We start from the raw sequence: 14395 nt of genomic DNA, 5'->3' as shown, positions 1-14395 counted from the left end.
TAACCTCTGTGCTGAAAAATCATCCCTTTTTTGGGTAAGATTTAAAATGATGTTAAAAAAAAGCCTGGCTAAAGTCAGTCAGCTTTGCTCACATCTTTTTCTTCAGCAACAAAGTGCAGGCACACCACTGACTTTGCTGGCAAACTGCCTTAAGAAATGCTTGGCTCCATCTACCTCTGCCCTGACAGTGCTGAGAAGCCATTTCTGCGAGCATGAGCATCAAGGGCCAACCACTGGATCCCTGACGTCAGACTGCAAACAGTTAATGATTGGAGTGAGCAAGGGTTGGAGGTTTCATTGAGCGAAATCTGAGATTTCAAAAACTGGCCTTCGTTCTGAACGATAACAAAAATAGAGTACTTGGAAAGCCTCTACAAAGGAAAATTTCCTCCAAAAATTAATTTGGCATCAATTAAATGTTGTTTTGATTTTTAACTTTTTAAACACAGCATTACAGAATTTATTATTTTTTAAATGAAGTGAAAAGTTGCTCCAAAAGCATCGAAATGTGGAAAATCTGCCCCTAAAATCCAGCCCGTTCCACCCAACTGTGACCACTCAAGCTGGAAGCACCACCATCCACCTCCCCAGAGGAGGGTCAGGAAACTTTACATGGCCAAAACCAGCCCATTTCAGACCTGAACTACCCTCAGAAGGACCATATCCTTCCTTAATTACAAGTGGGATAAGAAGAGGTTTAATTTACACACTACTGTTGGGTGCCTGCAGTAAGGTGAGATGCATATGAGCTGAGCCATGTGGAACAAGGCACAGGTGGATGAGGTGAGCTCAAACCCACCCAGCCTTCTTCCCATTTATCCTAAAAGGAGGAATTCAGCACCTCACAAAAAGAAACCCTGGCAGCTGCACTGGCACATTGGCCTCTGCAAAGCCCACAAGCGAAGCTCAGCAAGTGCTGTGCACACTGTGCCACCAACGGCCACCACGAGCTGTCTCATTATGATGTGGCCTGAACTTTCCCCTGTCAGCAAGGAATTTTATATTGGACATGCAGACCTCTTCCTTCAACACAGATACATTTACTTCAATCATATTGACCAGAAGGAACATTAGTATCTATTGTACAGAAGTGTAAATCTGGGCAAATTATCAAGCAGCTAATTTCATTAGAGGGTGAGGAAGCTGGAAGATGAATGCTATTTCAGCCCCGTGGCACCCCACCATCTCATGCTGGGACCACAGTTGCCCTGCTCCACATTTGAAACCCATGTTTCATGTTACACATGAGGACAGCACATAGGGAAACAGGACTTGGGACCTTCACTTTCAACTTTTCACGCAGGGAACGCAAAGCACTCAGCTTGCCCTGCTGCATTACATTTTCTAGCCCCCCACCAAAGAATATACTCTACATAAAATAACTGCTGAACCCACTAGAAAGCTGGCAAGAAAAATTTACTTAACAGCTCTCAACACTTCTCCACACCATCTTCTGCCTGCAAAATGCTAAAGGCACATTTTATAAGTAATTTCCTATATTGCACTAATTTTTAGTAAGGATTTCATTGAACATACCTTCAATTCTCTTCAAGTACAAACAAGGTACCCTTAAAGTCTAAAAATACTGTTTTACTGTGCTACCCTTGCATACACCTTCTGCCCAGGCATGTGCTTTTTACCTAACAGATTCCAGCTAATAATTATTTCTATTTTCTGGTGGGTCACTGCCACAGCCCTTTATTGAATAGACCCCAGGCCTCTCTTCTGCAGTTTACAGCTGTAATTTCACAGCTTTCCACCCATTGCCTCTGACTGTTGTACCTCAGCACACTGAGGACATTACACCTATACTCTAGCTGGGTAGAAGAAAGAGGAGATAAAGCAAAAGGCCTGATTCAGTGCTTCACAAACAGGCTGAGTTGGTACACCAAGGGTATACCAGTATTGATCCTGCTTTGAAGCAGAAATATGAGACAGAAAGATACACTCAATCTGTGCCACCTCTTCACTACACTCAGATGTAACCCCTAGCTTCTCACACATTATATCTAAGTATCAATTTAATTGACCGATTTAATGACCATCTCAAAACATCTCAAGCTGCTTTTCTTCTTGCTGGGATACTCCAGAGTGGTAACACAGACATATCTTAAAGACACTCCTTGTTCCTACAGAATTACCACTGCTGGCGGAAGAAAATATATTGAATTATGGCAGCGAGAGCCTAATTTTGCTGCAGGAGATTTGCTGAAAACAAGACTGGCTCCCATATCACAACCTTTGTGGTGTTTCCAACAATTCTTCTTACACAGGTTTGCATTTCCCAGTGGTGGCTCTTCACTCATAGCTGCTAATTCCATAAACTTGGTCTGATTTACAGCTTGGGGAGGGCAAGGGAAAGTCATGCAAAACAGACCCATTTTTCTCTATGACACCATTTCTTCAGGATGTTGTTCCCTGCACGGGTGCCCTTGGCTCTGGGTGCAGGGGGGCAGCAGCTTCCCCACCTCCCCATGTGCAGCCGAGAGGGTGAGAAGCTCCCTTCATTCACACCTGAAACTTCTGCCTCTGCCCTGATTATTTCCTATCTTAACAGTGAATGACTCTTACCCTGCCCAAAACCCCACCCAAAAACATCTACTGTGAGTGTTTTCTTTGATTGGATTAACTTGATGGTAATATTTCTTTGCCTGGGATATTTGGGACAGAGATATATGTGCAAGTACGTGGCACACTCCCACAAAGCATGAAGCTCTACCAACACACTGCCAAAACTGTCTACACATCCCCACTAATGGGTGCAGAGCCACACGGATAGGCACAAACCCTGACCTGCCTCAGATACCTGAAAAAACAGCCCCTTGGAGGAACCCTAGCTCTGACAGAGTGTCCCTAAGTCCAGAAATCCCAGAAAAACACACAAAATTCTCAGACTCCACCAAAACAAATTTTTCCTGTGATATGCTGTATCATAAGCTTTCTCTCTGCCCCATGCCCTTGAAACGATCCTCAGTCTTCCTGCCTCTCCCTTTCCACAGCATCTCTTGGCCTCCTCCTGCCTGGCTCTTCTCTCGCCTGTATGGGCCCCATATGCTTTCATCGGTTGCTGCTTTATGTCTTTCCTTAAAAGAACCTTTTTCACTGACAAAACATCACATAATTATAATAAAATTAATAGGCTGTGAGTTCTCTCTTACCCCTGATAGAAGAGTACCATTTTTCTTAGGCACAAATGTTTAGCACTTAACACTTTGAAGCACGCAGCCTGGCTCTGTCTATTATTATTACAAAGAATAAGAGTTTTTGTCACCTCTGGTCTCCACCTCAGAGCGCATGACCACTCTGTACTGTTGCACTGCTAATGAAGAGTGCTGCGAGGAACTGAAAAATGATCCCCTCACGTCCTGCCTCACCAGACTTCTTTTTCAGGGAGCTTTTCCTATTACTGGAGTTTTACCACAGTATTAATTCTGCATTTGCAGTATTATTAAGGATAAGTATTAAAAAAACCTCAAGAGTTTTATCTTTCCTTCTTCACCTCATCATAAGACTGACTTAAAAATGGTAACTTTTAGGAACCTGCTGATGGAGTCCTTTTATATAACTTGTGTTAGGGATGCTAAGGGTCATATTTTCAGGCTGTTTTCCATAAATGTAAGGACTAGAAGTCTGTTTTTGCCTTCCTAATAAAAACTAAGATTTGCATTTACTAATCTGACTTAATAAGCTACTACCCTTAGGAAAAAAAACAAATGCAAATTTCATGACAGCACATGTAGACATCATTTTTTCTCTTCTAAAAATTACTATTTCGGTCTCAGTAGACAAGCATAGACATGGCAGCTAAAACAAGCTGCCACCCTTCTCCTCCTAGTTTTCTATCTGAGCATCCCATCAAAAGGTATGAAGAGGGTACAGACTGTGCTTGCAAAACCCCCAGGTTGGCAGTGAGGTGCAACCTGAGTCATGCTCTGCCCCTGGGGAAGACTCACAAATACCAGTGTATAAATGCAGGCAGCCACAGAGGATTTCCAAACAAAACCTTTCATGGGATCTCAGCAGGGTGTTTTAGGCTGATACCTTGATATTGAGGTCATTACTTTGCGTGCCCAACAGCCCAAAGAACATGACTGACGAGGACCCGCTTTACATGTGCCCATTTTTCTATTCTTGGAAGCACTCTGCATTGCATTAGTAACATTTAGCTCTCTGGCCTAGCCAGGAGACACTCCAAGCATCCAGTCCATCTTATGTGATAGGATCCAAAAAGCTATATTTGTTCCTAAGCTGTGAATTGATAGCAGCAATATGCTGAGTGCACAACGCAAAGTTTTATTGCTAGATATTTATCAGTAGAAGCACAGAGCATGTTTATGCGCTGGAAAATGGCTCCAACTGAGTCCATCCTGAGGATTTAACTCCCCCTTGTATCTCTCAGTATATGGGAACACTGCCAGGCTGTCTCTATACAAAGACAGCAGACCCCAGTCTGCAATTTGCACTGTGCAACTTACCCCATTTGAACCTTCCCCAAGGATGACAAGAATTAGATAGCAATGCTATTTTCTTAACAGCTCATCCCCTTAGATTCGCAACAGTATCTACACGTCCTTGTGGCATCTGCTAATATGGCAAAGCTAACTCAGTCATGGAAAAGATCATTAGATTCTCTTCTGGTTTGTGCACACATGCAGAATTATCACTGAAGTTGCTGTGCTGGCATCGTCACTGCTGGTGGGAAGGCTCTCCTGCACTGGGAGCAGCTGGTGGACATTGCAAGGCCGGCAGTGAGACACGCTGAGTGGCATCAAACACCACACTGCTAACGGAGGTGGCCAGTTCTCCACCTAAAGATTTGCAGTTGAAGATCACCTTCTAAGGAAGCTCTTGATGCAATAGATAGAACAATCAGTTGTACACAGCACTTAGCTTCAATGCGATTTAAGCCTGCAAGGTATTGCACAGCTCCCAGGTGGTCAAACCCTTCTGGAAACATGCTGAAGATGCTCAGGATACATGAGAAGCCACCCGCTGTCATGAAGCACCCAGTTGCTTGGGGTTTGGTTTGTCTGGTCACACAGAGCCGGCAGCACATGGCAGGGAAATGCTGCAGCGCTGTGCTCAGTCATTACAGAGCCTAAAATTTGACAGGAATGGATGTTTTTCACAGAAATAGTTGTAAAATCTTTGTCTCTTCCATCCTTTGCAAAAAGAAGAGTCCAGCTCTGATCTGCATTGTATTAGTAAACCCCCAACCCTGGTAACAAGTCACCAGAGGTTGCCTTGGGCTTATCCCAGCCAAGGGAAGAATCTGGCTTCTCTACAAAGCATGCATCTCCAGAGATGATTCCCACAAGCAACACTTCACAATTTCAGATAAATATTTATCAAAAATAAGCTAAGCTGTGCTACCATTAACTCCCACTGCCTGGTTCTGGTGCTCAGAGAGAAAAAAAAAAAACAGCCTAAACAATCCAGTCTGCAGCTTAAATGTGATGAATTAGCTAAGTAGAACCAAGCCATAAGGACAATAACAATTTAACAATTAGTAGCAAAGTATTCACCTCTATTCCAGCACATATATATGTGTGCATGTATATATATATACTTGCACCTTCAAAACAGATTAGCACAGTACTCACTCTGAGTGACATAAAGGCCCTCTGTTGACTTATCCTCATGCCCATCGAAGTCTCTGCTGGCTAGCTGCCTATTGGCCGTCTCCAGCCGTTCTGCAAAAAACAGGAAATACTTTAAGTATAAATATATGTATATAAAATTGTAGGCCAACCAAGAAAATAAGATGCATGCCAGCAGAGCAGTATAAATAGACTCTCTGAAGAAGGACATTAAAATGGAGGCTGACACATACATAAAAGATGAGGCCTTTGACCTCTTCCATGAAGCTGTGTTGTTCAGATTTACAGAAACTGGGAGGAAAGCCTCTGTCATTCACGGCTGACATGCCCAGGCACTTCATCTTGCACACGGTCTAAAATGCACAAGGCATTTGCAATCTGAATTACCCAGCTTTGCAAGGGAATGGTTGCCTTCCCGCAGTGCAGTGCGGCCCCTGGTGCAGCAAGACGCCCCGGGGGGAAGGCAGTGCCAGCCCAGTGACAACAATCCCTGGGGATGCTCTAGGAAAAGAGCAGTTTTCTGCAGCCAGGGACAGCTTCCCCTGGGAAGGTCTTGCCTTCAGGTGCCTCCCTCCTCTAAAAAGACCATGCAACCCTCCCTGCACTATTGCAAAAAGCATGAGCCAGCTTGCAGAAAGCATCTCATGGCACGAGGATGTACCAAAGTACCCCATCAGGAACCTGGGCGGGTGATAGCTACCTAACATGTTGTCCATTTGCTTTCTCAAAAGGATATACCCTCAATTTTATGTTTTTAATACAAGAAAGAGATACCCTTTGATTCTCGCTCTTGGTTCATGAGAACACTGAACTTTGAGATTTATGGGCTGTACAGCATTGCTCTATATTACAACTTGCTCTTCAGCTCATTAGAGCTGGATGAGACTTTGGGACTGGTGGCCTTGCTGTCAAATCAGTATTTGCAAGTACTAAACACAAAGGCACCATCTGAAGCTGACTCACATATTTTGCCAGAAGGTTTCCTTGCCACCAGGGGGGTGACAGCAGTTTTGCCTTATGCCAATGAGCAGAGCCTGATTTTTCAAGATGTTTTTCTAAAACATGTGTGAGCTACTCCTCCAAAGCCTGATGCTCTGGAGCTTGTGAGAAGTGAAACACCATGTCAGCCGGGGGGGGGGGGAAAAAAAACACACACAAGCACGTAACTTACCACGGAGATCCCTGTTGAAGTCATGAAGTCTCCTAATTTCTCCTTCGAGTTTGTTTCTCATCGCTTTGTCCAGAGACTCCCTCTTAGTGGTGGTCTTGACCAAGCCCTCATAAGCTTCTGAAATCCTCTGAATCTCTATTTCAAACTGAAAGCAGAGACAGCTCCTGTTAAAGCCCAGCAGGAACATGTCCCACCTCAGTGTTTGTCCAGCACATTTTGATGGGGTGTGGAGGTCAGGGCGATGATCGTGCCGACTGTCACGCCAGCCACCAGCTCTGCAATGACCAATCTCCCCAGTGGAGGATGCTGTGAAGCCCCAGTGATGCTGGAGGTTCCTGCAGTGGGGACCCCTGCAAACACCCTGTGGGGCAGCTCATCATGCCACAACACCCCATGACACCCTGCTGGCAGCTCCCCAAAAACCTTGAGGTGGGCTGGACTTGACATAACTGCTCAGTTTCCTTCTCTCTATGACCGAGGTGACTGTTTTAATACCATCCAAGAGGAGAAACAAAGGAAATGGTATATTTGTTTTGGCTGTATTCTTTCCTAGAAAGGGTTGTAGAAGCCAAGATTTATTATTCTGACAGATCCCTGATCCATAACAGCTCTGAGCTCTGCGTGCCACCAGAAGTGTTTCAGGCTCAGCTCCGACCTCATGTCAGTTTTAAACTGTTGTGGTACACTCCTTTCTGTCCTTAACTGAACACTGCTCTACACAAGAAGAAACTCTCTATAACAGACAAAAACAATTGTTTCGGGTTTTTAATCTTCTTAATTTCATCTCCTTGAAATCTGGCAAACTGCAGGCAGGGCTTGCAGAGGAAGCCCTTAGCAGTGAACCTGCAACTTAAGACCTGAGCCCAAAAGACTGACAGGAGGATAGTCCCTGGCAGAGTTCTCCTGTTTAGGTCAATCCTATCCAACTTCTTTAGTAAGCTAATGTCACATTAAGTGTTACAGCTTTGCTGAAATCAGTGCTGCAGGAACAATCAACACTGATGTGGGAATCTGCTCCTGCATGCCTGGCCCTTGTGTTTGTGGGGAAAAGCTTGATAATGTGCACAGACTGGAAAACCGCAAGATATACATAGCCTTCCACATACCTTTCTAAATCTGGCACTTTTTTAGCCTCTTGAATAGTGGGTGGGACAGATTTGTCACTTGTGAAGCCAGAGTGCAAGCCCACCTCCCTTTGCTGTGGAGGTAGGTCCCTCTCCAGGGCTCGTTAAGCTTTAGGTGTAATTTGCCAGCTGCAGCACTTGCAGAATAAAAGCTGCAGGGATGCTGGAGCTGTCACCCAGCTGTCTGAGTAGGAACCTGCAGTCAGGCTCCAGCAGCCTGGACCTGCAATTCCCACGACACCAGGGCCACTCTATCTAGATATGGCCCACGGGCATACGGCACCTCCGACCCCTGCACCAAGAAAAGCCTGGCAGAGCCATGATGGGGAAACCTGGTTACCTTCCCTGATTTCTGCTTTCAGCTCGCTCAGGCACAAAAGCTGAAACAAGTGGTAATGTGTAAAGTGGCTGCCATGACACCAGCAGCTTCAGGTTAGTACCTTGTTGGGTATCACATCACCTATCTCACACCAATGGTGATTTAACAGCTCACACGTATTTCAAACACATACAAGCTGCTCCCCTACATCCATGACATTAAAAGGTACCATATGTAGATCAGTTCTCAGCTGACTATTCTCCACAGCTCCAAGAAGAGGACAACCTCTAGAGCCAGCCCTATGACACTCTTTGGTGAACTACAAACTCAGTCAGGTTATTCTGACTTTCCATTTTTTTTTTTTTTTATATATTTTGTTTTGTTTTGTTTTGTTTTTATAAAGCAGGAGCTCCAGGAAGCACCGTTACATTTTCTCTAACCACATCCAGAAAAGCAGGTCCTTCTTCCCCACCCTGCTGATACATAGCCAGACACCAAGTGTGTTCCCATCACAAGGACAGAACACTTGGAGGAACCTGTTTGAAATACAGACTGAACCTTACTGTGGTTCAGAAAAAGTTAACAAGTTTTATTTTTCTTCATATGCATGGCAATGCAAGCTTGTACAAAGCCTCAAAAGTGTGAACTTTTTTGAGAATATCACCAAGAGCACTGTGTGCAGTTCTATGGCCCACAATTTAAGAAGGATATGAAGGTCCCTGAATGCATTCAGAGGAGGGCAACAAAGGTGGTGAAAGGGCTGGAAGGCATGTCCTGTGAGGAGTGGCTGAGGGCTTTGGGCTTATCTAGTCTGGAGAAAAAGAGTGTGAGGGGCGACCTCGTTGCTTTCTACAGCTTCCTGAGGAGGGGAAGTGGGCAGGGAGGTGCTGATCTCTCTGGTATCCAGTGGTAGGACGTGTGGGAATGGTTCAAAGCTGTGCCAGGGGAGGTTCAGAATGGGCATTAGGAAGCATTTCTTTACCGAGAGGGTGGTCAAACACTGGAACAGGCTTCCTAGAGAGGGGGTCGATGTCCCAAGCCTGTCAGTGTTTAAAAAGCATTTGGACAATACTGTTAATAACATGATTTAACTTGTCGGCCCTGAATTGGTCAGGCAGTTGGACTAGATGACGGTTGTAGGTCCTTTCCAACTGAAATAGTCTATTCTATTCTATGACTATGACCTACTATCAAAAATCTGTTTCATGTGAATTTTCCAGAATCAAAACGACATGTTGATTAGTTACTCGTTCCTCCAATAACAGCATAGTTTTAGCTACTTGATTCTGTTACAGCTTTTTCTTTAGATCAGTCTGACCTCCACTAGCAAAGTTTTCCTGTAAGTACTGAGAGGCTATATTCAAGCTACCTCATATTGACCTCTTTGACCATTTAAGCAGATTGAGCTTCTCTCTCCTTGAAAGGAAGGTTTGGCTTGGCAAAAATAATTTTTAAAGGACTTTCCTGAATCCTTAACTACGTGATCCCAACCAGACACCGTGCTCAGTTGGGTGCCTTGACACCCACCAGTTCCTGTGCCTCCGCTCTTCCAGGTGAGCCGCTATCTGCAGGAGAAGGTGCCTGCTCCAGAGAGTTCCTACCACAGCAATGTAGATGTGCCAACACAGCAGGGGGTTTCCACAGCCTGACAGTCCTGCCCAACACTGCTGGTTACCACTAGGGCTCTGCTCTGCCTCTTATTTGCCATTATTTCCCAAAACACATCACCACACAGGTCTCCTCCAGCCCCAGAGGCAAAGACTTGCTGCAGGAAAAGCAAGAAACTCCATCAAGCACTCAACAAAATTAAAAGAGAGCAGAACAACCATAAATTGTGTCAGCGTTTCTCAGCAGCTCTGGGATTTCCTTTCACTTCTATGGAGGGGAAAAAACAGTTCAGCCTCTTCTCTGCCTGGTAGCTCCTAGAGTCAACCCACTCAAACAACCCACACACACAGCATGGGGAAGAGCCAGAACAGTCTGGCAATTAAACTTCAGCAAGATAACACCACCCAACAAAAAGCAACAGCAAAAAAAAAAAAGACCAAGTAATGCTCTGCTTTTGCAAAAAAAAGCTCAATATAAAATGTGTACAACTCCTTTTCCCCTCAACCCTTTTTAGGTAAGAAAACCAGAAAACTGGTCAAACAGCACAGGGATTAACCACCACCTTGTACCTCTCTGCAAAAAGTCTATTCGGACATGACTGGGAATTTGACAACCCTCAGGGCTGATCTGTTCATACAAATGCCCAGGGAGCCCCCTCCACGCCAAGATGATTTTCTCTACTTTCTTCTCCTACTTTGTAATGAATAAAAGCGATGGGAGGGTGGCCCTACCTAGAATAAACTTGTTACACACAGACAAACAAAAAGTAATCCTCATGATCCTTCCACTTTAAACAAGAGGGAAGAGTTTTCACACCCGAAGTATGTAATTCAACTCACTGTCACGTTTTCAGAGGTGATATTCAGCTGAAACTGTGGGTACAGAGGACCTGCCCTGTCCTTGTATTCAAACACAGAAAAACCAGCATGGGAGGGATACTGTGTAAAAGCTTTGGTTCAAGACATTTTCCTGAAGAAAATATGCACTTGAACATGTGTTTCACTTTAGTACTCCGATTACATTCCCCCAAAGTCAATGGGACTCGAGTCTACACTCTGTTGACTGAAGTGAGACTTCAGCCCATGCTTGAATACCTTTCTGTTGCTGTCTGATGCAATCGACTCACGGGGCATCCAAGATAAAGAGAGAGTCGTTTCCAAGAGTGTAAAAGGAAATCGGCATGTTTTTAGGGCATTGCACTCAAATACCTTTTACTGAACAATGCAGCTTTTGTAAAATTAATAGCTGGAATATTTCTTTTTGCCCACAAAGGCCACAGGGAAGTTAGCATTAAAATCTTCACAGACGTCTTCACAAATAGTTAACATTGCTGCAAAAATTTCTCAACTAAGTTTAGAAAATTCTGAGAATAAGCTCAACTCATCTGGTTGCAGAGGAAGCTGAAAAGACAACAGCAGCTACAAAACAGGTCTTTTTTCTAACCTGTTTGAACAGATTGTCAAAGATTTTTCCCAAAGCTGAGGCTGAGACATGGCCTCTCAGAGCTGCCTTCTGTCCTGTGAAGGGTGCTTCCAAGAACACCCTGATCCCACATAGCACAGAAAAAACTGAGCTCCTATTTAGACTCTCACATTCAGAGAGAAAAGACCTGCAGCCTAAGCCCATTTGTGCATAAATGGTGGGAATACATAAATGAAATAGTGTAGAAACCTAAATAATCCTAAATCATTTTGTCTGGGCCCTTGGGACCCAAAGTCAGGAGATTGGGGAGCATCTCTGCACTGCCTTCAGTGATCTCTCATTTTTAAGCAACTTCCACTTTGATTTAACTCTTCATCTTGTCACCCCAGTCATGTCTTGCACACTGCCTCCTTACCTAAAAGAACCATTTGGTAAAGGTTTTGCTTGAAAATCCTTTTTGCAAAGACATCATGTGCCCTCTTTTCTGTATGCAAGTTGGCATTTTCAGGTAAGGAGGCAGTGCTTTCTGAACCAACATGTTCAAAGGTGGGTGTTTAACATCAGCTCTTAGAAACCCATAGAGCAGTGACTGAAAGACTCTGAGACAACCAAGTTAACACATTTCCAAATAACGGGCAATCCCATCGATGGCTGTTATAATTCCAAAGAGCGTGGAGTGAGCGTATTCTGGTGGACAAGACTGCTCAGGACAGATGTGGCCATGCTCTTCAAATGCTTCTCACCTGCAGCTCTACTCCCTGTGCAGATGACGAACCACCCAGCTGCACCAGGAGCAGACTCTGCCCATGGAAGACTTCCAGGAAAAGCTCTGGTGAGGCCAGCACAGAAGGATGGAAGGGGAAAGTCCCCAACCGAGAGACAGGTGATGGGTTGCCCCATGTCACCCTAAAGGCAAAGGAACCCACAGGCCAAGGGGCACAGGAATACACTTCTGGGAGACCAGCACGGAGAGACAATGGTTAGAGATGGCCACTGGTGCATCCCCACTGCAGTGACATGACTACGAAGAACAGCTTGGGGGGACCCAAATGCAAGAACCACCGAGATGGTTGCCCTGCCCAGGCACCATCCCCACCCCTCCACCTACCTTCTGCAGCTTGTCTGCCTTCTCGTAGTACCCCTCCAACTCCTGCCGCAGCACGTGGTTCTCCTCGGAGAGCATTTCCACCATCTGCTGCGCCCGCTCCACGATGGCAAAGGCGTCTGGGGTCAGCTGCTGGCCCGGCGTTGGCGGGGTCGGTGTCTGGGCAGCGGCAGGGCCTGGCAGCGGGGGCAAGGTGCCCGGGAGCAGAGGGCCGGCAGCGGCGGTGGCCTGCGAGGACATGGGGCTGTGCTGCTGTGCTGGCGGCGGCGGGAAGGGCGGCTGGCATTGTCGGCTGCGGGGAAGCACACATGGGGAAGGCATTAGAGCCACGCGCCCTCAAAATGCATGCAGGAGCTTTCACCTAATGACTGCACGGTTTATTAATAGAGTTATAACTGTATGGTCATGATTCCTGTCCTTAGTCACTCCTAAATACCAACAATCACAGCAGGGACTGGGTAAATTGTCTCCTTGCCTGCTCTCGACAGTGATGTATACATCTGGCACGAACGGATAAAGGAAGCATTGACTCGAAAACGGCATTTTTGCCTAGGTGTACAGCTAATATTTCAGCAGCCAGCCAGTCTCTCCCTGCCCCCCCTTGCCACAAACCCCACCGCTGAGAAGCATAAGCCAGCGGGCTCGAAGGGAACACAAGGGATGCATTACTCACCCTTCGAACACCACTCCCTGCCTGGAGTGAGACCGGCTGATCGGCCGAATTGGGAGGTGAAAGGAAGTGATGTGAGCAAAGCAGCATCCCCGAGCGGCTTTAGCAAGCGGTGAAGGGAAGGGCTGCTGCAGAGCTGCTGGAGGCAGAGCCCTGGTCAATCACGGCGAGCCACGAAAGCCATCTTCCAGTGTGAGACCTCATTGTGTCACTCCCTGACTAACGGCATCCATCACCCACCAGACTCATGTCAGGGAAGGATAAGAAGCGAGCCGGCAGCAGACCTGCTGCTGGGCTAGGCTTTCTGATAGTGGGCAGCTCTTTAATCCACCCGAGTCACAATCTGCAGTGACTGGAGGATAACCCAGGAGGACGCCTTAGCAGCGAGGGTAACCCCACAGCTGGTGGCCGGGCAGGACTGGAGTCTCTCGCTTCTGTCCTGCATTTCAGCCCTGTGAGCTCGAGAAATGAGACTGCCCCAGTTTCAAAAGTGGGAAACTCAAGCAGGGAACACCTCAAAGCTTGTCTGCATCGGACCCACCTCCATTCCTACAGCCTCGGAGCCCTGGCCAGGGTGAGCAGCCCCATGCAGAGGCTCGCTGTGCACAGGTTGAGCCACTCCTCAGTTCAGATGCCAAAGTTGTGAAATTTCTATACCACACTTGTCTAAGAGACTCAACCCAAACCATGGGGCACATCTGTGTCAGAGCCTAGTTTGGCTGGAAAATAAGCTGGCTGTTGGACCCCGCCTGAAATCTGCAACCATGCACCTTCTGAAAGTTGTATTTTAGCTTAACCATTAGCTATTAGGCTTGTTGTAGCTATTGTTGCCTTTATTTCTGTACCCTATATGAGGCAGGAGACCTAACGAACAGATGTATTTACCCCATTTGGCCTCAAAAATCCATGAATGCTATTTTTCAGACAGACGATTTTGTGCTGTATAAATACATAATAAATGTGATTACTGTTGTCTTCAGCACCTACACAGCTTCTCAAAGGGAAGTTTACAAAAGCTCTCAGCATTGGCCTAATTCTACTGATAATAACCCATCCCCGCCTTCAACAGCAGCAGAACAAGATGAAAAGTGAAGGTAATTTTAAAGCCCTGGCCTAAAAGTGAACAGCGCTGCTCTAACAAGCTTGTCCTCACCGAGTCACACAACGGTGAGGAAAGCCAGCAATGCAATTGTATCTTCTGTCCAAACTAGAGGGGAAGCAAAGGGGGCCCTGCAGCCCCTCAGATGCAGTGTACACACAGCCCCACGCTCCCATCCCAGCTCTCGTGCTTTGCACACTGCATCCACTGTGGCACAGAAAGATATTAATGGAGCAAAGACCAGTGATAAGCCCATTCCTGAACACAAGCACGCTGC

The 14395-nt window shown here is 46.0% G+C and overlaps 1 protein-coding gene across 6 annotated transcripts in view; it reads right to left on the bottom strand.

Moving 5' to 3' along the window:
* The window catches only part of AMOTL1 (angiomotin like 1), a 75782-nt gene that overhangs the window by 17481 nt on the left and 43906 nt on the right, over positions 1–14395 (bottom strand). For all 6 annotated transcript variants that reach the window (XM_032991056.2, XM_042793078.1, XM_042793082.1 and 3 more), the window contains 3 exons: positions 12353–12641; positions 6772–6916; positions 5604–5693 (listed from right to left, as the gene is read on the bottom strand). In XM_032991056.2, coding sequence (XP_032846947.2) covers positions 5604–5693; positions 6772–6916; positions 12353–12641 — 524 coding nt within the window. The remainder of the gene's footprint in view (positions 1–5603; positions 5694–6771; positions 6917–12352; positions 12642–14395) is intronic.

The sequence above is a fragment of the Tyto alba genome, unplaced genomic scaffold, assembly GCF_018691265.1.
Source record: "Tyto alba isolate M040663 unplaced genomic scaffold, T.alba_DEE_v4.0 Super-Scaffold_2, whole genome shotgun sequence".
Lineage (NCBI taxonomy): Eukaryota > Metazoa > Chordata > Aves > Strigiformes > Tytonidae > Tyto > Tyto alba.
The sequence above is the reverse complement of the archived record's forward strand: the minus strand, read 5'-3'. Positions and strand labels throughout refer to the sequence as shown.